The sequence below is a fragment of the Nerophis ophidion genome, linkage group LG01 (assembly GCF_033978795.1).
Source record: "Nerophis ophidion isolate RoL-2023_Sa linkage group LG01, RoL_Noph_v1.0, whole genome shotgun sequence".
Classification (NCBI taxonomy): domain Eukaryota; kingdom Metazoa; phylum Chordata; class Actinopteri; order Syngnathiformes; family Syngnathidae; genus Nerophis; species Nerophis ophidion.
The window spans coordinates 40073709-40100069 of record NC_084611.1 but is presented as its reverse complement, the minus strand read 5'-3'; the positions used below and the strand labels follow the sequence as shown (position 1 = coordinate 40100069).

At 44.6% G+C, this 26361-nt stretch overlaps 1 protein-coding gene across 1 annotated transcript in view; it reads right to left on the bottom strand.

Moving 5' to 3' along the window:
* The window catches only part of LOC133554236 (uncharacterized), a 65824-nt gene that overhangs the window by 14123 nt on the left and 25340 nt on the right, over positions 1-26361 (bottom strand). Inside the window, exons 10-17 of the mRNA XM_061902729.1 lie at positions 26170-26288; positions 9927-10094; positions 8841-8954; positions 8628-8680; positions 5263-5362; positions 4394-5129; positions 1134-1294; positions 889-958 (exon numbers count right to left, since the gene is read on the bottom strand). Coding sequence (XP_061758713.1) covers positions 889-958; positions 1134-1294; positions 4394-5129; positions 5263-5362; positions 8628-8680; positions 8841-8954; positions 9927-10094; positions 26170-26288 — 1521 coding nt within the window. The remainder of the gene's footprint in view (positions 1-888; positions 959-1133; positions 1295-4393; positions 5130-5262; positions 5363-8627; positions 8681-8840; positions 8955-9926; positions 10095-26169; positions 26289-26361) is intronic.

Sequence of the window (26361 nt, the reverse complement as noted above, 5' to 3'; positions counted from 1 at the left end):
AAGGGGATGGGTCAAATGCAGAGGACAAATTTCACCACACCTAGAGTGTGTGTGACAATCATTGGTACTTTAACTTTGACTTATGAAGAAGAATGTTTTAAAGTAGACACATAGAATCATTATACTGTTGTGATTATATGCATCAAGTGTTCATTCAGGGCTAAGGCAAAAATATCGAGGTATATATATATATATATATTGTGTATCGTGACATGGCCTAAAAATATCGAGATATTAAAAAAAAGGCCATATCGCCCAGCCCTAGTTCCAACATTAGCACGGCTGTCATCATGGCAATGTGAAAGGTATGGAGACAGCCAAATCACATGATAAAATAATTCCACATTCGTGTTTGCATATTGTGGACTACATGCACCAAGTTATATTGTAATCTAAAACGTTTGAAACGGTTGGCTTGGTAAAATGTTTCCTCTTCAGTTTTGGGTGTACATTACGCTGCTAAGCATGTTCTACTTATTTTCACCAGTATAACCACCTTGGTTGTAGTTTCTTTTAGTCTTTGTTTTCTGAGAGTACTGACAGTAACCATATGATTGCCATTTGTTGTGATATTGTACGCAGGCATGAAGTACTTCTTCCTGAAAATAGCCTAATTTGTGTTGGTTACAGATGTGTTATTGACAAAACGCTTGTCTATTCAACTATTATAGTCCCAGCAACTCAACCCCTAGAAAGAGGCAGTGGAAGTTGGAAGTTCCTTGGAGTAGCCCAGTCAATGGAGCTGGATTTGGCTGCGTATCTTGCAATCTCTGTCAGGGAGAGGCCGAGGGGACGACAGAATTCTGACCGTGATTGCAGTACCATTTCTGGCCAGATTATTACATATGGCTCCTTTAAGGTGCTCCCATGAGGTGTGGGTGTATTGACCTGTTTTCATATGTCCGTCCCGCAGCTCGACGTTCTGCGTGGCGTACAGGGACGCCGAGATTCCTCTGTGCTATTAAGTAGAACAGGTATTTGACAGGAGATATGTTAGACAAGTGGAAACTGAGGGAATCTGCAGCAAAAATTGGAGACAGTGAATTATAACATGGCAGCATCCAGAGCTAAGGCACACAACAACGAGGGATGCTAAATGTTAGCATGTTTACTTTTGTCGTTTGATTCCCAACCTGCGCGGCTCGTCGGCGCCGGCTCGTTCTTCTGCACCACCGAATAGAAGGCCACGGTGACAAAGATGAAGGCCAGCGACACGCCCACTCCCACCACGATGGGCACGTCATGTTTTTCCAGGACGGGGAGCCATGACGGCGACTGCTGAGTAACGCTGTAACTTCAAAGACAAAAAAAGGTATTTTGATGTCACAATTGGGGCAATGCTTTCAGAATCAGTATCAGAATCAAAAAATACTTTGATAATCCCAGAGGGGAAATTAACATCAGATTTGTACGCTTAGCTTTTTTTACTAGGAGAAAAATGCACCATCCATCCATTTTTCTACCGCTTGTCCCTTTCGGGGTCGAAGTGTCTTAAATATCACAACTTCATTAGTGACACTCAAACAACGTACACATGTGCACTCATACATATAAACTGTCAGGTTCAAACATTGATGACATCTATTAAACAAGGCAAGAGGCAAGGAAATAAACAGGGACAGAATTCAGTTTGGACCCAATTGAGGAGAAACGTGGCGACTGTACGCGCTCTGTAGAAAAAAGGTGCGCGTATCCTCTTTTATTTGGACACTCCTTGTTTACACAACAACATCTGCTTCCAAAGGAACGGGGGTATGAAAACAGCTCTCGTTTTTGGTCACATTGAAGACAAAATAAAAACATGCCCAGGGCTTGGGCTGGTCCTGGATTAAGCTTGAGCAGGTCTTCGATGACAATAGATAACCCCCCTCCCGTCTCCTCCCATCGTACACAATGGAATTTTCAAAGCCTTTGCTTGGTGCAACAAAGACAGCCTCTTGTTTGTTCATTGGGAACTCAGAACGGAAAGTTTTTGGATTGTTTACATACAATTTTTCTGACATAACCACAATGCCAAAAGGCCTACGGCATTCCTATTCAACTGGCTACATCCGGCCAGCCACAGCCTTTCATTTGGCCGGTCGAACGTCACCCAAATAGGCTCAATGAAACCATTCAAACTCGGGTTGATCATGTAAGCAGTAGGCCCACCAGCCCACAGGAGGAAACAGCGAGTCAAATGTGTCAGAATGAAGCAGCAGTGGGGTATGCAGAAGAAGACTACGCATTACCCTGAAAAAAAATCAAAATAAGTTTGAAAAATCTGACTTTTAACAACGACTGGACAACAAAGTATGAATACTCAGCTGTTAACTAGTTGTACACACTGAAAACGAGTAGCGAGGGCGGATTAATGAATTTATTGAAACAAAAATTTAGCTGTTTGGCCACAATACCCAGCAATATGTTTGGAGGAGAAAAGGTGAGGCTTTTAACCCCAGGAACACCACACCTATTGTCAAGCATGGTGGTGGTAGTATTATGCTCTGTGCCTGTTTTGCTGCCAATGGAACTGGTGCTTTACAGACAGTAAATGGGTCAATGAAAAAGGAGGATTACCTCCAAATTCTTCAGGACAACCTAAAATCATCAGTTGGGTGTTCCAACAGGACAATGACCCCAAACACACGTCACAAGTGGTAAAGGAATGGCTAAATCAGGCTATAATTAAGGTTTTATAATGGCTTTCCCAAAAGTCCTGACTTAAAAGTGTGGAAAATGCTGAAACAAGTCCATATTAGAAAACCAACAAATTTAGCTGAACTTCACCAATTTTGTCAAGAGGAGTGGCCGTAAATTCAACCGGAAGCTTGTGGATGGCTACCAAAAGCACCTTATTGCAATGAAACTTGCCAAGGGACATGTAACCAAATATTAACAGTGCTGTATGTATACTTTTGACCCAGCAGATTTGCTCACATTTTCAGTAGACCCATAATAAATTCATAAAAGAACCAAACTTCATGAACGTTTTTTGTGACCAACAAGGTATGTGCTCCAATCACTCTTTCACACAAAAATAAGAGTTTTAGATATGATTGGAAACTCAAGACAGCCATGACATGTTCTTTACAAGTTTGATGGCGACTGCACGTTCAAAACTTAAATGCTGTCATGATCCGTGGTCCAGATCATCCATCCATCCATTTTCTACCGCTTATTCCCTTTCGGGGTCGCGGGGGGCGCTGGCGCCTATCTCAGCTACAATCGGGCGGAAGGCGGGGTACACCCTGGACAAGTCGCCATCTCATCGCGGGGCCAACACAGATAGACAGACAACATTCACACTCACATTCACACACTAGGGCCAATTTAGTGTTGCCAATCAACCTATCCCCAGGTGCATGTCTTTGGAAGTGGGAGGAAGCCGGAGTACCCGGAGGGAACCCACGCATTTACGGGGAGAACATACAAACTCCACACAGAAAGATCCCGAGCCTGGATTTGAACCCAGGACTGCAGGACCTTCGTATTGTGAGGCAGACGCACTAACCCCTCTTCCACCGTGAAGCCGATCCAGATCATGTTTTGTTAGTTATGTTCTGTAAGTTTTGGACTCCATTAGTTCCTGTTTTTGTGCACTCTTGTTTGTTTTAGTTTCCATGACGACTCATTAGTTCCACCTACCTCATGTGTTCGGATCACGCGCCTGCTCTAATCAGAGACTATTATTTAAGCCTGTTTTGCCAATTAGTCGTCCTGGTGACATTGCTCCTTTCTTGCTTAGTTCACGCTACTCTGTATTTGCTCTGTTCATGCAATAGATTCTTGCTCTGTGTTGATTGTTGCATGCTCGTTTCATGCCACAGGTTTATGCCTGTTTTCATGCGATTGTTCGCTTCATGCTAGGCCAAGTAAGTTTTGTTTTTTCATTCCACAGTTAGCGAGTTTTAGTTTCTTGTCCGTAATTCTGTCTAAGTGTTAGTTTTTGTATCCTTGAGTCTAGATTAATAAATATGTTCCTACCTTCATTCCTGGTCCGGAATAGTCTGTTTGCAATCCTCGCAGTAAGCTGCGACTCCCTCCTGTCATGAAAAATGCTAGGTTTTGTTCCATCCAGAACAACCAGTTTTGTTTGTTTTATCCAGTTAATAGCTTTTATGTGTGAATCAGGAGTGCAAGCGAATGTCACTTAAACTACAATACCAATGGGGCTGTGTCTTTAACCAATTAGATTTCTGATTCGCTTTCCAAAGCCAGCTAGCAGGCACAATAACGTCAATGTTTTTCCATCCTCTGATCGCTTTATCAGAGCCAATCAGCATTGGATGCCTTTGTAGATAGAAGCCTTACTTATATAATTTGCCATAACGTCTTTTTCCCATCCAAAAACACCACTGGATTAAATCAAATATGAGTTCTGGTGGCACCAGGTTGGCTGTGTTGTACTTACTGTGGGTGGTTGCTGGTCATAGGTGACTGCGAGGTGTTCCTCTGCTCCTTGTCTTCTGCTTTGGACGTCTCCACTGGGCGACGCTGCTGAGGTTGACTAGCATTTAACTGACCTAAACTCTCCAAAGGATCCAATGTTGAGGGGTCAGGAGGATGAGTAAAGACAGAAGGTGAAGAATCTGTTTGAGGAGGCAATGAGTTAAAGTCTGTAGGAGGTGTTTCTATGGATAGTTTTGTTGAGGTTAGACTTGGTATTTGGGATTCAGGATGCTGTGTTGGTGTAAGACCCAATTGGAACTTGGGAAAAAGAGAAGTTACTGTAATGGAAGAACGGTTTGTTCTGACCAGTTTTGTTTGAGAACCGTGGCTTGTTGATGGATGTAAATTGATTTGTGATGTCGAGGATTGATCCTCAGGAGTCGGTAAATGTCCACTCAGTAGAGTTTCTTGTAAAGATTCCATACTGTGACCATCAAGACCTTTAGAACTGGACTCTGCTGATAATTTCTCCCCAACTTGTAGCTGAAGATGTGTCGCTAGATGATGATGGATCCTCGAATACAAGAGGGGCTTGGCGGTCGTCGGCTTTCGAGTGCTGAGGATTTGGAATTTGGGGTAGGGAGGAGGCGGCAGCATGGGAGGTTGCATGTGAGGGACCGAAGGCGAGATCGTGGGAGGGGCCCTTATCTCAGCTTTTGGTAGAGTGTTTGCTGTCCTATCGCAGTGTGATGATGAGCCTGAAAGGAACTGGAGAAGTTATAACCTTGGGATGTCAAAATACAGCGGATTAGGGTCAATTCATAACCGAGTCTAACATTTTAAGGAGAAAGAGGTTACATTGTGTAACTTTATTGACTTTCCAGCACGTACATAATTTGGCCATGTTGTACTCTTCCTGCATGTGAGGCTTCTGTGTCTTCCTGGCATTAGTGGAAGGATGATGTTGGGACCGATCGCTGGTGTTGTTGCTCTATAAGATGAAGAAATTGTTAAAATAATCATGTATGAATATTATCACACAACTTTAGTATGCTTAAAGTCTGTTGCTATGGTTATTAGCTATTGTGCTTAAGCTGTACTTTTTCTATCTGTGCAAGGACAAAAACTTCTTGTCTGAGGGGTGGCCTCAGCCACAGATGTTATCATTGTTTTAGCCCAATAACAGCCAAGGACTTCAAGGACCTCAACGCAGATAAGACGACAGCACGCAGACAAAGCAGAGACAAGGTGAAATCACAAAGCCGCTAACAGCCAAGGACTTCAAGGACCTCAACGCAGATAAGACAACAGCACGCAGACGAAGCAGAGACAAGGCGAAATCACAAGGCCACAGCACATTCCGTCACGTATTGTGCATCCTGGACTTGCTTTGCATTATATATGTGACCACTCATTTTAGAGGCTGCCTCAGTCCAATCCAATCCAATCCACTTTTTTTATACAGCACATTTAAACAACAAAATGTTTCCAAAGTGCTGCAAAACAATATTAAAAACAACATTCAAATACTATCCTGAGCACCAACAATGACTGAATAAAAAAAATAAAATAAATAAATACATATAAAAACAATATAAAAACAATATAAAATAAATATGATTAAAAACAAGTTTAAGGGTGAAACCAATTAAAACAGTAAATAGAAATCAAAATTTTAAAACACAGAGGGCAACAGAGGACCACACAACTCAGTAGTGTTAAAAGCCAGAGAATAAAAATGGGTCTTAAGACGAAACTTAAAACACTCCACTGTGGGAGCAGTTCCAATATGGAGGGGCAGAGTGTTCCGAAGCTTAGGGCCGACCACAGAGAAGGCCCTGTCTCCCCTGGTTTTAAGTCTGGTTTTGAGCACCAGCTGGCTCTTGGACCTGAGAGCGCGCGCAGGATTGTATATTTGGATGAGGTCCGAGATAAAAATGAGGTGTCAGTCCATGAACAGCTTTAAAAACAAAGAGCAAGATTTTAAAATCAATTCTAAAATGGACAGGGAGCCAGTGCAAACTCTCAAGGATTGGGGTTATATTCTGGCGTTTCCTGGCCCCTGTTAAAAGTCGTGCTGCCACGTTCTGGACTAACTGCAACCGGGAGAGAGCTTTTTGGCTACTGCCAGCATAGAGTGCATTGCAGTAGTCCAGGCGACTTGAAATAAAAGCATGCACGACTGGTTTTAAAAGGTTAAAAGATAAAAAAACGGTTTTACCTTTGCTAAAAAACGAAGATGATAAAAACAAGGTTTTAAAACGCCATTGACTTGTTTGTCAAGTTTAAAATCACTGTCTATAGTGACCCCAAGGCTCGTGACCTTGGGACGCACATCATTTCGCAATGGTTCCAAGTCAGTGAGGGCTGGACCGAAAACTAATATTTCAGTTTTTCCCTCATTCATCATTAAAAAATTCTGGGCTAACCAAGCCTTGATGTCGCATATACAGTTGAGAAGGGGTGTCAGGGGGCCGTGGCCTTTTGAAATCGGCATATAAATTTGGCAGTCGTCCGCATAAAAGTGATAAGACACTCCATGCCTCCTAAAATCTCTCCAAGAGGGAGGAGATAAAGAGCGAACAGGATGGGGCCTAGAATAGATCCCTGGGGAACACCACAGTAAAGCGGAGCAGAAGAAGAGGTGGCGTCCCCCAGCCTGACAGAGAAGGACCTTTCTGACATGTAGGATCTGAACCACTCTAACGCAGTCCCCCTGACACCCGCACAGTCTCTCAGGCGCTCTAGAAGAATTGTGTGGTCGACTGTGTCAAAGGCAGCTGTAAGATCTAAAAGCACTAAAATGGAAGTGCTGCCAGAATCAGACATTAAAAGCAAATAATTAAAAACCTTTAAAAGTGCAGATTCAGTACTTTGCAAAGCTTTGTATCCAGACTGAAATGGATCTAAAGTGCCATTTTCATCTAAAAAAAAGGCTGCAGTTGCACCAAAACACATTTCTCCAAAATTTTTGACAGAAAAGGTAATTGAGAAATGGGCCCATAATTTGACAAACTTGTGGTATCAAGACCTGTTTTTTTGATCAAAGACTCAACAACAACTCCTTTACAAAAAGAGTGCACACTGCCAGAAATCAAGCTGCTGTTGATGATGTCCCTAACAGACAAGCCAATAGAGTCCCTGACTTGTTTAAAAAAGTGAGGGGGTACTGGGTCTGTGGGACAGGACGAGGGTTTTGGTTTGTCAACTATTCCTTTAAGCTCAGGCATAGACACAGGCTCAAACTGACAAAACACAGCCGAGCACCGACTGCCCACATTAAAATTCAATGGAGAAGGAGAAAGATTTGCCCGAATAGTGATGTCAGTGATGTTGACCGTTTTTTCTATGAACGATAAAACACTGAAAATTGACAAAATTTGTACGTCACACCCCCTTTCTATCGACATATTTTACAATCAAGTGAAACGCAAGAAAAATGCAACAAACAGTGAAATATGACCGCCAAGGGTACAAAATAAACCCACCTTTTATCTGATATATCTGATATATCACTAAGCTTTAGAACTTTACTGTGAAAATATCCTTCTGCGTCTGTGGAAACGCTTCCCTCCCACACTGATCGGTGGCTCGTCTAAGCTGTTGTGAGGTAGATTAACATAGTAACTAATTAGATGACCATAGTAACTAATTAGATTACCATAGTAACTAATTAGATGACCATAGTAACTCATTAGATTACCATAGTAACTCATTAGATTACCATAGTAACTGTTATATCATCCAAAGGCGCAGATTCTAACCATTGAAATACTTTGTACAGTTGAAGACTTACGGTCATTAGAAAACATCACTGCACATCATATTTAGCAGCTACACTTTCCATCTTACAGATCTAAAAAAGAATATGTGGAAATGTCCGGCGGGCCGGATTGAAAAGTTTAGCATGTGACCCCCGGGCCTTAATTTGCCCAGGTCTGCTCTAAACCCAAAAAGTTGGAAAAAGTTGTCCAGCACGTCAAGGTAAAATGAAGACTTTTGTGACTAAAGGGTAAAGTCAGACCACTGATTGATTTTGTGAGGTGTCTCAATACTTTTTTTTAAAAGTCAAGGTAAAGCGGTGTGATGATTTGTGTGAAGGGAAAGTGGACGTGTGCCACAAAACCTGCGGCAAATGCATTTCGCCACACATGGTAAGAGAAGCACTGAACATACAACAGCGATATTTTCACAGAACACACTTGCTGACATTGAGCCAAGCCACAGAGGCGTGTCACAACCGGCTAATTACTCACGGCAGACAAGACCGCCCTTGTCTGCTGCCCTCCATCTTGCAGGTGATGTTCAGCTGAGGACGGAAGGAAGGAAGCGCATCTTGTAGACTCTATCAACAAGACTCTGAGCAAAAGCGAACGGGCGTATAGCCTCATACTTAAAGCTTCTTTAGGTTATTTGTTCATTATTCATTCGAAATGAAAACCCAAAAAAATCCTGATTTGTCAACATACCGGTGACACTGAGGATGGTACGTCTCTTGTGTCGTCCCGCCCGGTTCCCAGCAGTGCAGAAATATTCGCCTGCGTCTGACCACTGCACGTTCGAAAGATGCAGAGCGCCATCTTCTGCTTGATCACAAAGAGACAACAGATTGTTCACCAAGAACTCTGGCTTTTTAGTGATTCCCATATAGAATGTTTTTTATTGGGGCTCCAGTACTCTGGAATGCCCTCCCGGTAACAGTTAGAGATGCTACCTCAGTAGAAGTATTTAAGTCCCATCTTAAAACTCATTAGTATACTCAAGCCTTTAAATAGACCCCTTTTTAGACCAGTTGATCTGCCGTTTCTTTTCTTTTCTTGCTCTGCCCCCCTCTCCCTTGTGGATGGCGGGGCACAGGTTTGGGGGCCACGGATGAAGTGCTGGCTGTCCAGAGTGGGGACCCGGGGTGGACGGCTCGCCTGTGCATCGGTTGGGAACATCTCTGCGCTGCTGACCCGTCTCCGCTCAGGATGGTCTCCTGCTGGCCCCACTATGGACGGGACTCTCACTATTATGTTGGATCCACTATGGACTGGACTCTCACTATTATGTTAGATCCACTATGGACTGGACTCTCACTATTATGTTGGATCCACTATGGACTGGACTCTCACTATTATGTTAGATCCACTATGGACACGACTCTCACTATTATGTTAGATCCACTATGAACTGGACTCTCACTATTATGTTAGAGCCACTATGGACTGAACTTTCACATATAATATGTCAGACCCACTCCACGTCCATTGCATCCGGTCTCCCCTAGAGGGGGTTGATTACCCACATTTGCGGTCCTCTCCAAGGTGTCTCATAGTCATTGTCTTTGACGTCCCACTGGGTTGCGAGTTTTTCCTTGCCCTTATGTGGGTGCTGAACTGCGGATGTCGTTGTGGCTTGTGCAGCCCTTTGAGACACTTGTGACTAAGGGCTATATAAATAAACATTGATTGATTGATTGATTGATTGATTGATTGATTGATTGATTGATTGATTGATTGATTTGATTGATTGATGACTGCAATTCAACTGCTTGTCACTTAAAAGACGCTCACCATCGATGTGTTTTCTGTCAGAGGTGCCAATGGGCTGCTTTATCTCTGGTGCGCCCCGGGTCCAGTTGTACCAGATGGGTGGAACCCCGACGGCAACGCAGGGCAGAACTGCTGACGCACCAACCTTGCACGTCACCTGACCCGCATAGGTCACAATAATGGGACTAACTGTGGAGGGGGAGGAGGGACAGGTAAATAATGACTTCAATTTAAAAATGAAGTAATGCAATCACAGTAATTAGAAAACAATCATAAAGTTGTTATTATGATGAGAACCAACCCTTTGAAAAGCAACAAGTGTTTTTTGGTTTTGGAAAACAGGTTGAGCATGACTACTTGTCTGAAGAAGTATCAGAGCTAGAAATACCAGTGTTAGCAGAATGAAAAATATATTATGAGGATAATGTCGTGAAAATGGAAGAAAAAAATACATGTTCACAAGAATACATTTTTAAATAAATAAATAAAGTGTCAATTTTCAAGACTAAAGTCATGCTTTATGGTGAAAAGAATATTTGCAGAATTACTGTAAAGTATCTACCTTAGTAAAAAAAAAAAGTATTGTCATTTAACAAGATTGCGATCTTTTTTTTATCGATTAAACAGTGTATCAGGTTGGAAAAAGATTTATTTTCATATATTCATAAAATTAGAATTTATGTAAAAAAAAATATTTTTATGATGATAAAATTACATTTTTTCTCATAAAAAATGTAATATATTAATACAACTTAAAAAATATATTTTATTATGTTGTATTGTTGGGAATAGTCATCATTTTACAAGAAAAATTGAAAAGAAAAGTTTTTAATGTTATAACAAGGGTAAAGTTGTGTTATTGTAGAACATTACAAGTTTTCAGGACAAATGAGAAAAGAGGTCATAATGGTACGAGAATAAAATTATATTTTTACTCGGGATGTCAATAATAACGCGTTAACCCATGTAACTAATGACAAAAAAATACTGCAATAATCAAGTATATACGCAGATTAATAACACACTTCATTTTGATTGCACATGCTCTTTTATCTGAACTGGAATGGTTACCTTAAAGTCTACCCTGGTTGTTTAACAGTTATCAGTTATATACTGTAGTATATAGAGCTGCGATGAGTTGGCGACTTGTCCAGGGTGTACTTCGCCTTCCGCCCGATTGTAGCTGAGATAGGCAGCAGCGCCGCCCGCGACCCCAAAGGTCATAAGCAGTTGAAAATGGATGGAGTTATATACAAACCCTGTTTCCATATGAGTTGGGAAATTGAAAATATAAACGGAATACAATGATTTGCAAATCATTTTCAACCCATATTCAATTGAATGCGCTACAAAGACAAGATATTTGATATCATAATTGCACAATTAAATCAAATGTTAGCTCATAGATCAACAGATTCCAAATGACGTGGCTTGTTGCTCGGCTGATTGTTGTCCAAATCCTAGAAACTGGCATACCGTCACAGCGTGGATTTAAACCCAAAATTCTCCCGCAGCAAGTTCCCACACTGTCTGGCAGCATGCCAGGACACGCCACCGCACACGCCAAACGCCTCACGCACATGCTTTGCCGCAGCTGCAGGCTGTCAGCTATCAGCGCACCTGGGAGCGATCAGGAGGACAGCATAAGAACCAGTCAGTCCTTGGAACTAACGGTGGAACGTTGTTAACTCTCGTAGTAAGCATTCATTCACGTCTCCGGCTTCCCTCTCTTGTTCTTCGTGCCCCCTTTTCTCGCTTGTTGACTTATGTCGCTTGTCCTCCTTGCAGTGCCCTTTTTGTCCTTTGTGTTCAAGCGCTGTATAACGACCTCCACCCGGATTTTGGACTGCCTTCCTCGATCCTTGATCTCTCGCCTGGACTCAGACTTTGATGCTTGCCTTCTGCTCTCGACGTCCTGCCTGTCCCCGGACTTCCCTTGTGCCTCTCTTGGTCTGACGAAGATTTCATCCATCACGCATGTACAACATCCTCTTGTAATATTTACATGGTTAATTTTACACCTAATCCTGCATCCAACACATAGAGTAGCATACTTATCCCACACGATCATCAAAGGTTACAATAATCCTAGTAACCTCAGTTCCTCGTGGTGTCGTCTCCTTCCAACTCTCACGTACATAACACATACTTGGGTAGGTAAGGCAAACTTGCCAACCTCGAGACTTCCGATTTCGGGAGGTGGGGGTTGGGGGGGTGGGAAGCGTGGTCGGGGGTTGGGCGAGGGGCGCGGTTGGGGGCGGGGCATTGCTGGGGGCGTGGTTAAGAGGGGAGGAGTATATTTACAGCTATCCATCCATCCATTTCCTACCGCATGGTTAATTTTACACCTAATCCTGCATCCAACACATAGAGTAGCATACTTATCCCACACGATCATCAAAGGTTACAATAATCCTAGTAACCTCAGTTCCTCGTGGTGTCGTCTCCTTCCAACTCTCACGTACATAACACATACTTGGGTAGGTAAGGCAAACTTGCCAACCTTGAGACTTCCGATTTCGGGAGGTGGGGGTTGGGGGGGTGGGAAGCGTGGTCGGGGGTTGGGCGAGGGGCGCGGTTGGGGGCGGGGCATTGCTGGGGGCGTGGTTAAGAGGGGAGGAGTATATTTACAGCTATCCATCCATCCATTTCCTACCGCTTATTCCGAGGGGCGCGGTTGGGGGCGGGGCATTGCTGGGGGCGTGGTTAAGAGGGGAGGAGTATATTTACAGCTATCCATCCATCCATTTCCTACCACTTATTCCCTTTGGGAGCTGGTGCCTATCTCAGCTACAATCGGGCGGAAGGCGGCGTACACCCTGGACAAGTCGTTACCTCATCGCAGTATGTGTAGAAATCTTTATTTATAATTGAATCACTTGTTTATTTTTCAACAAGTTTTTTGTTATTTTTATAGATTTTTTTTCAAATGGTTCAAGAAAGACCACTACAAATGAGCAATATTTTGCACTGTTATACAATTTAATAAATCAGAAACTGATGACATAGTGCTGTATTTTACTTCTTTATCTTTTTTTTTCAACCCAAAATACTTTGCTCTGATTAGGGGGTACTTGAATTAAAAAAAAGTTCACAGAGGGTACATCTCTGAAAAAAGGTTGAGAACCACTGCTCCAAAAGCCGTAGATGTTATTGTCACATATGCATGCACAGTAGATGGCAGTATTGTCCTGTTTAAGAGTGTCACAACATTGCTGTTGGCAGACAAACTGCTTTACGGTAGACGAAAACGTGACTGCTGTTGTTGTGTGTTGTTGCCGCGCTGGGAGTACGTTAATGAGACTGCCTAACAATAAACCCACATAAGAAACCAAGAACTCGCCCTCGATCATTCAACAGTTATAACGTCATTGGGCAGGCACTCTGTTTATATTGTGGGAAAGCGGACGTGGAAACAGGCTGTGGACACGTCACTCGGCTTCGCATGGAGGGGGCTTGGCCGCCTGAATTTCGGGAGGTTTTCAGGAGAGGCGCTGAATTTCGGGAGTCTCCCGGAAAATCCAGGAGGGTTAGCAAGTATGAGGTAAGGATAAGAAGAACGTAAGGATGCCCTTTGTGTTTTTTTGTCTTCCTGTGTGTTTTTTATTGTTTTCCTCATCTTTTCATGTGTTTTTACTATTTGGTTCCAACCCCTACTGGATTGCACAGTGAAGAAGGGAACTCTTGTGAATTTTGTACGACTTGAAATAATCTTTTCTTGGACTTTTTGAATTTGCCTTGGGTATCTCTTCAGCCATGGCTGTATTGTTTACACCAGGGACCAGCTGCTAGCTCTCTCCTACACTGCAATTCCCGCAAAGAAACAGGAGATTACCGAGGAAAATGACGAGTCTGCCGAGCTGGCGTTAAGCGTAGAGAGAGAAGGCTGAGGTTTGAACCGTGTTTACCATCGGTTGCTATGGGCAACATTCACTCTCTCTCGAGCAGGATGGACGAGCTGACAGCACTGAAAAGGATGTAGTGGGATTACAAAGAGAGCAGCATCATGTGTTTCACGGAGTTCCGGCTGAATGAACATATATTGGAAGACTTTGGTCTCCCTGGATGGATTCTGACTCAGCTGCGCGGAAAATGGCAGAGAGCGGGTAGAGGAAATGAGGGGGATTGACGATGTTTTTAAAAAACAAATCCTAATCACATCACGGTTAAAGAACAGCTATTGTATGCAATAGGAACATTGAGCGAGTGGCAGTCAGTACCAGACCTTTACATCCCCTAGAATTTTTGATATGCCTCAGCAGATGCTGCTGTACGTGAGCGCATATAGAGCATGGTGTCTAAGCTGCAGACTAACCACCCACTTCTCTTCATCTCTAGTGACTATAACCCTGTGGTGCTGAATTTCCCCCAGGGATCAATAAAGTACTTTCTATTCTATTGTATTCTATTCTATAACCATGCCATTCTTTCTGCTGCGCTGCCCACGGTCACTAGGTACAAGAAGTGCCGGAATAAATAAACTTGGACTTGGTATATGCAAATGTCAATGAAGCATTCAAATCCAACCCTCTCTCCCCCAAGGCCGCTTTAATTCATGGGAATACCTGGGCTGAAGCTGGGGGCCCCCGATATTGACGGCAGAATGCAATTTTTGGAGTTCATAGCTGTTAATTACAAACAACTCTGCTTCGTCGAGCGATCGTGTACTCTCTCTCGGCTGCGTTGTTTTTCTGTACTGCTCCGAGCTGGGTGGGTGTGAAAGGCCAATGTACTTCTACTACTGAACTAAAAGCAAATGCCATCTCCCAGATCTCCAGCACATTTCTTGAAGTTTGCTGATTTCTATTACACGTGTGATGGGACACAAGTAGGGGATTTCATTTTTTTATGTTTCATTGCCATGCAATGAAAGTGCCATGCAGTGTTTTTATTGCTGTGGATTTTTAATTGCATGTTTTTACACTTTGGAATTTGATTGTGTTTTTAATTGCATGTGTTTACTCCTTGTGGACTTTGCTGGCATTTTAAGACGTTGCCCATTTTAGCTTGTTGCCCCTATCGACCAAAGTGCCAAATTAGACGCACCTGTGGAGCATTCGGACTGCACATTTAAAAGGAGAGCGACAGGAGGAGGAAGCGAGAGACAAGGGTCGACGGAGGGAATCGACAGGCTTTGCCAGGAGTGGGGAAGAATCGACAGGCTTTGCCAGGAGCGGGGAAGAATCGACAGGCTTTGCCAAGAGCGACCGGGTGGACGCACGCAGGCTGGGAAGGAACCCCCCGGACGATACAGCAGACCCCGCAGGCTACCGGAGCGAAGCCCAAGAAACCCACAACACGCAGGGGCAGAGGAAACTCTGCCTCCTAAGTAAATGTCGTGTGTTGTGTATCTGTGGGGACATCCAACTGCCTTGGGCTGTGGACTTGCAGGCTCGTGCGTTGTACGCTGGTAATGTGGTTCTGTGGACAGAGGGCGATTGGTAGCAGCTCCTCTCTGAGCTGCTACCTTACCGTGGTAGAGGAGTTTGCGTGTCCCAATGATCCTAGGAGCTATGTTGTCTGGGGGTTTTCATGCCCCCTGGTAGGGTCTCCCAAGACAAACAGGTCCTAGGTGAGTGATCAGACAAAGAGCAGCTCAAAGACTTCTATGGAATTACAACGAAATGAACCCAGATTTCCCTCGCCCGGACGTGGGTCACCGGGGCCCCGCTCTGGAGCCAGGCCCGGAGTTGGGGCACGATGGCGAGCGCCTGGTGGTCGGGCCTGTTCCCATGGGGCCCGGCCGGGCACAGCCCGAAGAGGCAACGTGGGTCATCCCTCAAATGGGCTCACCACTCATAGGAGGGGCCATAGAGGTCGGGTGCATTGTGAGCTGGGCGGAAGCCGAAGGCAGGGCACTTGGCGGTCCGATCCTCGGCTACAGAAGCTAGCTCTTGGGACGTGGAACGTCACCTCACTGGGGGGAAAGGAGCCTGAGCTAGTGCGCGAGGTAGAGAAGTTCCGGCTGGATATAGTCGGACTCACCTCGACGCACAGCAAGGGCTCTGGAACCAGTTCTCTCGAGAGGGACTGGACCCTCTTCCACTCTGGCGTTGCCGGCAGTGAGAGGCGACGGGCTGGGGTGGCAATTCTGGTTGCCCCCCGGCTCAAAGCCTGTACGTTTGAGTTCAACCCAGTGGACGAGAGGGTAGCTTCCCTTCGCCTTCGGGTGGGGGGACGGGTCCTGACTGTTGTTTGTGCTTACGCACCAAACAGCAGTTCAGAATACCCACCCTTTTTGGGTACACTCGAGGGAGTACTGGAAAGTGCTCCTCCGGGTGATTCCCTTGTCCTACTGGGAGACTTCAACGCTCATGTTGGCAACGACAGTGAAACCTGGAGAGGCGTGATTGGGAAGAATGGTCGCCCGGATCTGAACCCGAGTGGTGTTTTGTTATTGGACTTTTGTGCTCGTCACAGTTTGTCGATAACAAACACCATGTTCAAACATAAGGGTGTCCATATGTGCACTTGGCACCAGGACACCCTAGGCCGCAGTTCCATGATCGACTTTGTAGTTGTGTCATCGGATTTGCGGCCTTATGTTTTGGACACTCGGGTGAAGAGAGGGGCGGAGCTTTCTACCGATCACCACCTGGTGGTGAGTTGGCTGCGATGGTGGGGGAGGATGCCGGACAGACCTGGCAGGCCCAAACGCATTGTGAGGGTCTGCTGGGAACGTCTGGCAGAGTCTCCTGTCAGAGAGAGTTTCAATTCACACCTCCGGGAGAACTTTGAACATGTCACGAGGGAGGTGCGGGACATTGAGTCCGAGTGGACCATGTTCCGAACCTCTATTGTCGAGGCGGCTGATTGGAGCTGTGGCCGCAAGGTTGTTGGTGCCTGTCGTGGCGGTAATCCCAGAACCCGTTGGTGGACACCAGCAGTGAGGGATGCCGTCAAGCTGAAGAAGGAGTCCTATCGGGTTCTTTTGGCTCATAGGACTCCGGAGGCAGTGGACGGGTACCGACGGGCCAAGCGGTGTGCAGCTTTAGCGGTCGCGGAGGCAAAAACTAGGACATGGGAAGAGTTCGGGGAAGCCATGGAAAACGACTTCCGGACGGCTTCGAAGCGATTCTGGACCACCATACGGCGCCTCAGGAAGGGGAAGCAGTGCACTATCAACACCGTGTATGGTGCGGATGGTGTTCTGCTGACTTCGACTGCGGATGTTGTGGATCGGTGGAGGGAATACTTCGAAGACCTCCTCAATCCCACCAACACGTCTTTCTTTGAGGAAGCGGTGCCTGGGGAATCTGTAGTGGACTCTCCTATTTCTGGGGCTGAGGTCGCTGAGGTAGTTAAAAAGCTCCTCGGCGGCAAGGCCCCGGGGGTGGATGAGATCCGCCCGGAGTTCCTTAAGGCTCTGGATGCTGTGGGGCTGTCTTGGTTGACAAGACTCTGCGGCATCGCGTGGACATCGGGGGCGGTACCTCTGGATTGGCAGACCGGGGTGGTGGTCCCTCTCTTTAAGAAGGGGGACCGGAGGGTGTGTTCCAACTATCGTGGGATCACACTCCTCAGCCTTCCCGGTAAGGTTTATTCAGGTGTACTGGAGAGGAGGCTTCGCCGGATAGTCGAACCTCGGATTCAGGAGGAACAGTGTGGTTTTCGTCCTGGTCGTGGAACTGTGGACCAGCTCTATACTCTCGGCAGGGTTCTTGAGGGTTCATGGGAGTTTGCCCAACCAGTCTACATGTGCTTTGTGGACTTGGAGAAGGCATTCGACCGTATCCCTCGGGAAGTCCTGTGGGGAGTGCTCAGAGAGTATGGGGTATCGGAATGTCTTATTCTGGCAGTCCGCTCCCTGTATGATCAGTGTCAGAGCTTGGTCCGCATTGCTGGCAGTAAGTCGGACACGTTTCCAGTGAAGGTTGGACTCCGCCAAGGCTGTCCTTTGTCACCGATTCTGTTCATAACTTTTATGGACAGAATTTCTAGGCGCAGCCAAGGCGTTGAGGGGTTCCGGTTTGGTGGCCACGGGATTAGGTCTCTGCTTTTTGCAGATGATGTAGTCCTGATGGCTTCATCTGGCCGGGATCTTCAGCTCTCACTGGATCGGTTCGTAGCCGAGTGTGAAGCGACCGGAATGAGAATCAGCACCTCCAAGTCCGAGTCCATGGTTCTCGCCCGGAAAAGGGTGGAGTGCCATCTCCGGGTTGGGGAGGAGACCCTGCCCCAAGTGGAGGAGTTCAAGTACCTAGGAGTCTTGTTCACGAGTGGGGGTAGAGTGGATCGTGAGATCGACAGGCGGATCGGTGCGGCGTCTTCAGTAATGCGGACGTTATATCGATCCGTTGTGGTGAAGAAGGAGCTGAGCCGGAAGGCAAAGCTCTCAATTTACCGGTCGATCTACGTTCCCATCCTCACCTATGGTCATGAGCTTTGGGTCATGACCGAAAGGATAAGATCACGGGTACAAGCGGCCGAAATGAGTTTCCTCCGCCGGGTGGCGGGGCTCTCCCTTAGAGATAGGGTGAGAAGCTCTGCCATCCGGGAGGAGCTCAACGTAAAGCCGCTGCTCCTCCACATTGAGAGGAGCCAGATGAGGTGGTTCGGGCATCTGGTCAGGATGCCACCCGAACGCCTCCCTAGGGATGTGTTTAGGGCACGTCCAGCTGGTAGGAGGCCACGGGGAAGACCCAGGACACGTTGGGAAGACTATGTCTCCCGGCTGGCCTGGGAACGCCTCGGGATCCCCCGGGAAGAGCTAGACGAAGTGGCTGGAGATAGGGAAGTCTGGGCTTCCCTGCTTAGGCTGCTGCCCCCGCGACCCGACCTCGGATAAGCGGAAGATGATGGATGGATGGATGGATGGATGGACCTGCGGTGATCCCCAGGAGCGACGAAGAGGCGGAGCAGGACGGGTACGGCCACGTAGGTCCCGTGAGTGACCGGAGACTGGCGAGGAGAGTGGGCGTACCCAATACTTTGACGCTCAAGTACAGCAGAGGCAGGAGAAACCCTGCCTTGCGTGTAAGTGTGACGTCAGCCCGGATAGCGTCTCCGTGGTTTTAGATGATTTTATCCCCGTGGCCTGCCTTTGTTTTACTTGTGTGTGCAGGAGGACGCAGTGGAAGTGGGCGGAGCCACGACACGGACCCACTACGCCTGTCGTGACTGTACCCTCACCCAGAGGTGTGGACTCGAGTCACATGACTTGGACTCGAGTCATGAATTTGATGACTTTAGACTCGACTTGACAACATGTAAAAAGACTTGCAACTTGACTTAGACTTGTGACTTGACTTGGACTTGTGCCTTTTGACTTGACATGACTTGCTACTTTCCCCAAAACCCAACGATTAATAAGGTTTTCAGGAGCGCTCCGTATCTGTCCGTGTCTGTCAGCGGGTGTGCGATGACAGTGTGCGCGCTACCTGTCAGTACAACAGCCAATCAAATTAAATCCACGTTATTTTCATCACACAGTATTCAGCCAATCAAATTGCATGAAAACCAACAAAGAAGAGCTGTCATACAACACGCCAATGAGGAAAAATGATGCCAAAAATTGTTTCGTTCGGGTATTATAACTACTACTTGGTCAACAAAAAACGAATTCCAGTATGCAAAGCATGCGGTTCGTTCGAAGATTACAGACAAAGACGCAACAACTTCCAACTTCGTTCGACATTTGAAGATGCACAAAGAAGGGTAAGTTTTGAATGTAAGTTAACATTTATTGGCTGAGTAACGTAACTTTTATTTGCTGTGTAGTTAAATCAGTGAGGCTGTAAACTCACTGCTAACGTTAGAACCATAGACATCTTATAAGGGTACGCAGCATCGAGCGCTATTGCCTACTGGCGCTGACGTGACGCGGGGCCGCCATCTTGGAGTGGTGATCCCTTCCACTCAGTGCAATTCTTTTGGCAGGAGCAATGAACTGTCGGCGCATTTAATTAATTTTACCTCACTGAATACCACTGATATTCACACACTTTTATTTCATACGTGTAACTATGATAAAGGACACATTTTTTGCCGTGTTCATTGTTTGCTTAACAGTAGTGGAATATTCTTATATGCTATAAGTGATCAGACGTCCAAGATCAAAACTGGGAATAATAATCCCAAAAAGGGGGGAAAAAACGGTCAGCTATTTTTAAGGTGAAGAAACAATATGATTACGTTATATATACATGCATATATCCTACATAAACAATACATTAGATATCTATATATCTTATAGACTGTATCTCTGTTGCTGCAACAGCAGAGAGTTTATTCTGTCTTGACACTTTGTATTAATATTTTGTATTACATTCTTCCCTTAAATGATCATGTTTACAGTGATTGTTTTAAATGTGTTTTTCACGTATGTTGCTTCGGATAAAAGCGTCTGCCAAATACTTAAACATAAACATATATAAAGATCTGAAAGTCTTTATATCAGCTAAAACCAAAAATCTGTTTCACTGGATTCAGAATAAAAGCAAATTCTGTCTTACCCAACAATGTTAGTATTTTAATATTGTTACTTGAAGACTTAGTCCTGGTTACAATTATACTGTTAAGAAAGTATTGTCTTATACTTTGCCTAAAATGAGGATGCATCATAATCAGTGGTGGCTGGAGAATTTAGTTTTAGGTGGGGCAGAAAGTTTGTAAACCAAATACCTGTAGGGGCGGGGTCATCCTCCCCCGGAAGATTTCTTTGTGATTTTCACATACAAATGGAAGATATTTGCTCCTTCTCAACTCTGTGGTAATATTCTTTTCACAAAATACAACCATGTTAATGTTCAATCTTACTTGTGAAAAGTAATCCCCCGATTCCTATTTTCAATAGACCGCTCATTTGAGCAGGAAAACGCTGAACACCAGCCCAGCATCTTTGTTTTCTACCTGTCAACTGTCTGTTTAAGCTGCTTGCTGGCTCCTCATCACCACTTCAAGATGGCGGCCAAATTGCTCGCATCACAGCAGCCAATGCTGCGTCTACTTATAATAAGTCTATGGTTACAATGTCATTGCAAACACGACAATCTGTTGCGTCCACTGCAGTTCGCTACCTTGTTCATACTTTTTGTCAAGTGATTTTTTTCAAGCAGGGTTTCATGAGGTACCTACACATAGTGTTACGTTAGTCAATCTATCACAAACGGTAACGTAACGTTATACGGTGGTCAGCAGCACCGCGTATTTCAGCCACCTACAAAAAGACAAACATAGTCAAATAAAGGTCAGTTGAAATGTATACTATATTAAGAATATGTGTACATATTCCATAGGGCCGTGAAATCTAAAAAGTACAACTCTGTTCCTTGTTATTTTCATGTAGTTATGTTTTTCATGTGCACGCACACACCAACACACATACAGTATAAGATGAGATCAATGAGATAAGGAAAGAACATTATAAAAACTGCTGTGGAACTAGTTACAATGCAATATGCCATGGAAATACAATGTTAACACCTTTGTGCAAGTAAGTACAGTTGCACTTGTTTTTTTCAAATGTGTTCATTCTGTAAAGGAATGAGTTAAATGTTTAAAATAACTGGTTAATAGTGCTATTATGAAGTGCAATGTCAGCATAATTTTTTTTAATAATAAATACATACAGCGTTTTGAATGCATACACAATCTGTGTAAATATATTAGTCTATTGTTAAAATGACTTGAAGTGACTCGAAACTCAAAATGCAGGACTTGGGACTTGACTTGAGACTTTCCAGTCTTGACTTTGGACTTGACTCGGGACTTGCCTGTCTTGACTTGGGACTTGACTTGGGACCCGAGGGCAAAGACTTGAGACTTACTTGTGACTTGCAAAACAATGACTTGGTCCCACCTCTGCCCTCACCACATTGGTTACCAATTGGTATTTTTAGTGTTGTCAACTTGACTTTTTTTAATTTGCATTTTAATAAATTGTGAATGAGTCTAATGATCTTCCCTTATTTTGGACGGCTGCTCTCACTACATTGGGTTTTTAATATTTATATTGGTTTTAAGCAACATTTTTATTGGATTTTAATATTTTACCACTCGGGTCCATTACACACGTGCACAAACGTGCATTCGCCCGCCACAAAGAAAATATTTTCATGAATTGAGTTTTTTCCCCAAAAAATTTGGGGTGAGGGGTGTTGAGGATAAGGGAGTTTGTTGAGGTTTGGGGGTGAGAAAAACAACCTCCCCTTCGGTTAAGGCGGCCCTGTCTCCCCCCTCTCGGCCGCTCACACTACACACCATTGGTGAGAAAATAGCCACCACAAAAAACAAGTGTGATGAAGTGGAAAGACAGGGACTGGGATGAGTTAAGGGACCGTTGCTGTGTCCGGGCGGCGCCGCAGAGATGACTGTGTCCCCAGGACATGGAAGGACGGGCAGGAAAACAGCTTGCAGGTAAGAGAAGTCTTTTCAATCCAAGGCAAGGGAAAATTACAAAAACTAAGACGCTAGTGATATTGGCAGTGAAAGAATCACACAGTCGCCAAGGGCCAACAACATGTATGTCTTTAAACGTGAGAAAGAAAACACCTAAACGTGGCGAGAACAAGAAAACCCCAACTTGTCGTGAGAGGAGCGAACAATGCAACCGTTTGCGAGGTGCCGTAGGCCTAAAAAGAGACATTATTAGGGCGGTAGCAGGTGAAACGACTAATCATGAAACGGAACCAAGTGTGGAACGCTCAATGCTCCGAGCAACAGGAAAAAGTACAAACCCCGTTTCCATATGAGTTGGGAAATTGTGTTAGATGTAAATATAAACGGAATAGAATGATTTGCAAATCCTTTTCAACCCATATTCAGTTGAATGCACTACAAAGACAAGATATTTGATATTCAAACTCATAAACTTTTTTTTTTTTGCAAAAAATAATTAACTTAGAATTTCATGGCTGCAACACATGCCAAAGTAGTTGGGAAAGGGCATGTTCACCACTGTGTTACATCACCTTTTCTTTTAACAACACTCAATAAACGTCTGGGAACCGAGGAAACTAATTGTTGAAGCTTTGAAAGTGGAATTCTTTCCCATTCTTGCTTGATATACAGCTTAATTTTTTCAACAGTCAGGGGTCTTGTTGTCGTATTTTACGTTTCATAATGCGCCACACATTTTCGATGGGAGACATGTCTGGATGCAGGCGGGCCAGGAAAGTACCTGCACTCTTTTACTACGATGCCACGCTGTTGTAACACGTGGCTTGGCATTGTTTTGCTGAAATAAGCAGGGGAGTCCATGGATGACAACGTATGTTGCTCCAAAACCTGTATGTACCTTTCGGCATTAATGGTGCTTTCACAGATGAGTAAGTTACCCATGCCTTGGGCACTAATACACCCCCATACCATCAAAGATGCTGGCTTTTAAACTTTGCGCCTATAACAATCCGGATGGTTATTTTCCTTTTTGTTCCGGAGGGCACCACCTCCACAGTTTCCAAATATAATTTGAAATGTGGATTTGTCAGACCACAGAACAATTTTCCACTTTGCATCAGTCCATCCTAGATGAGCTCGGGCCCAGCGAAGCTGGCAGCGTTCCTAGGTGTGGTTGATAAATGGCTTTCGCTTTGCATAGTAGAGTTTTAACTTGCACTTACAGATGTAGCGACCAACTGTAGTTACTGACAGTGGTTTTATGAAGTGTTCCTGAGCCCATGTGGTGATATCCTTTACACACTATATCATCGCTTACGTGCAGTGATTTTTCCAGATTTTCTGAACCTTTTGATGATTTTACGGACCGTAGATGGTAAAATCCTTAAATTCCTTGCAATAGCTTGTTGAGAAATGTTGTTCTAAAACTGTTCGACAATTTGCTGACAAATTGGTGACCCTCGCCCCATTCTTGTTTGTGAATTACTTAGCATTTAATGGAAGCTGCTTTTATACCCAATCATGGCACCCACCTGTTCCCAATTAGCCTGCACACCTTTGGGATGTTCCAAATAAGTGTTTGATGAGCATTTCTCAACTTTATCATTATTTATTGCCACCTTTCCCACCTTCTTTGTCACGTGTTGCTGGCATCAAATTCTAAAGTTAATGATTATTTGCAAAACAAAAAATTGTTATCAGTTTGAACATCAAATATGTTGTCTTTGTAGCATATTCAACTGAATATGGGTTGAAAATTATTTGCAAATCATTGTATTCTGTTTATATTTACATCCAACACAATTTCTCAACTCATTTGGAAACGGGGTTTGTAATTAAGGGAGGCTTAGGAGCACTGGCAACATGAATAACCATAAAAACACATGATCTGTTGTGACAGATCATGAGAACTGTTTTAACAACACAGACTTGGATATACTCTGCAACGCACATGGAGAGGACATTGACAGTCTGACTTTGTGCACCAAAGACTACATCAACTTCTGTGTAGAAAACACCGTGCCCTCCAAGAAGTTGTTGTGTTTTCCCAACAACAAACCCTGGGTTGCCTTTGAACTGAAGGCCCTGCTGAATGAGAAGAAGAGGGCTTTCACCTGAACGAAGAGCTCAGGAGAGTCCCGCGGAAACATAAGTATGAGATCAGAGAGTGTAAAAAGAACGACAAGCAAAAACTGGACTGGAGGATAAAAAGCACCTGTGAAGTAGGGACCAGCCTGAAAAACATTCAGTCTGGATCAAGTGAAGAGAGAGTTTTCACAACAACAATCCCTAGGTCACTTTTGAACTGAAGGCCCTGCTGAATGAGAAGAAGAGGGATTTCACCTGAACGAAGAGTTTAGGGGAGTCCCGTGGAAACTTAAGTATAAGATCAGAAAGGGTAAAAAGGACGACAAGCAAAAACTGGACTGGAGGATAAAAAACACCTGTGAAGTGGGGATCAGCCTGAAAAGATTCAGTCTGGATCAAGTGAGGAGAGAGTTGGGAAGGTCAGGGAAGCTAGCGGTCAAGATGGCATCATTTCCAGGCTGCTCACTGGTGTTGTCCACAACATTTTCAACCTTAACCTGTCTCTGAAAAAATCCCCCACATCCCAAGCCACGTTATCCAAATAGGTGGGAGTCATGTTCTTTGACTTGTCCAGCAATTTAACTCTAGCCAGACGACATTGCTGTGGGTGAAACTGAAAGAGGGGGGAGTTTACCACCTCCTGGCGGTATGGATCATCAATTCCCTCACTGACAGACCATAGCAGTTGAGGCCACGCGATTGTTCTTCGAATGGGGTAGTTTGCAGCACAGGGGCTCTCATTGCTGGTTCACGCTCTACACCTCAGACTTAAGGCCAAACCCCAAACACTACCATCTGCAGAAGTTCTCGGACGACTCCGCAGTGGTGGCTGGTGTATCACGAAAGTAATCTCCGGCTTCGTCAAATACTGTGCACGTAATCACCTGCACTTGAAAACCAGTAAGACAGAGGAGCTTGTGACTAACTGTCGGTGGTTAGCTTGACCATCCACACTAATGGATATCCAGGGAATAGACATACAAATAGTGGACTCCTAAATCATCGTTCATCATTTGTACCTGAGCTACTGTGTGGAACATTTTCTCTTGTGGATCATTAAAGTTTGTCTAAGTCTAAGTCTTAGTCTAGATACCTGGGATCAGGGTTTTCCGGTCATTGCTATGGTTGCGTCGGATCAGTTCTTCCTCCCAGGGAATCTAAGTTACTGGTCAATCCCAAATTCGTTTGATGACATATATGCTGAGTAAGAAGGACCATCGAGACAGAATTGGAATATTTTCAAGTTTTACTGAAGCTTTAGGAAGTCAACTTATCCGATACATTCATAGCGGCTTCTCTAGTTGATCTGGCATTCCAAGGGAAAAACACACTTTTCACACAAAAGAAAGCCCTCCTCCGCCTCCTCTCAGCACCATAAGGTGAGAGAGACGTGGGGGTTTGCTTCACATTCCGACGGTTTACGACACTAACCTGGGATCTGAAGACAAAGAGAGACCGGTAGAATACACAAAGGAAAAGTACTAGCTACTTTCAACATGGCTATGTAAAAAGGAAGAACTCTTAAACATATCAACATCCTTCAACACTGTACTTTTTATGACACTGCAGTGTTCTATACCACCGTTTGCAAGGGTGGGGTAAACATGGGTAGACACAGCAACAGACTTAACAAACTGATGAAGAAAGCTGACACTGTCTTAGGCTTCCAACAAGACAGTATCGAGGATGTTACTGACAAAGGATGACATCCATAATGTCCAATCCCTCCCGCCCCAAGCACGATACTATGAAGGCCCTGAAAAACTCTTTCAGCAACTGACAGCTATATCCACAGTGCAAAAGGAAGAGCTTAACTGTGACTTCGTCAAAAATTTACCAGCGACTGTGAGTTTTGCTGTTGCTCGACTGTGACCGAGTGTGCTGGTGGCTTCACACACGTACGCTCCTTCATCGTAGCTACGAGCTGATTCGATATGGAGCGTTGCATTTCTCAGCCTGGGTAATAAAACAACCACATGTTCCGTAGTGTATAACATTGTACTCCAACTATTTAAAGGCCTACTGAAAT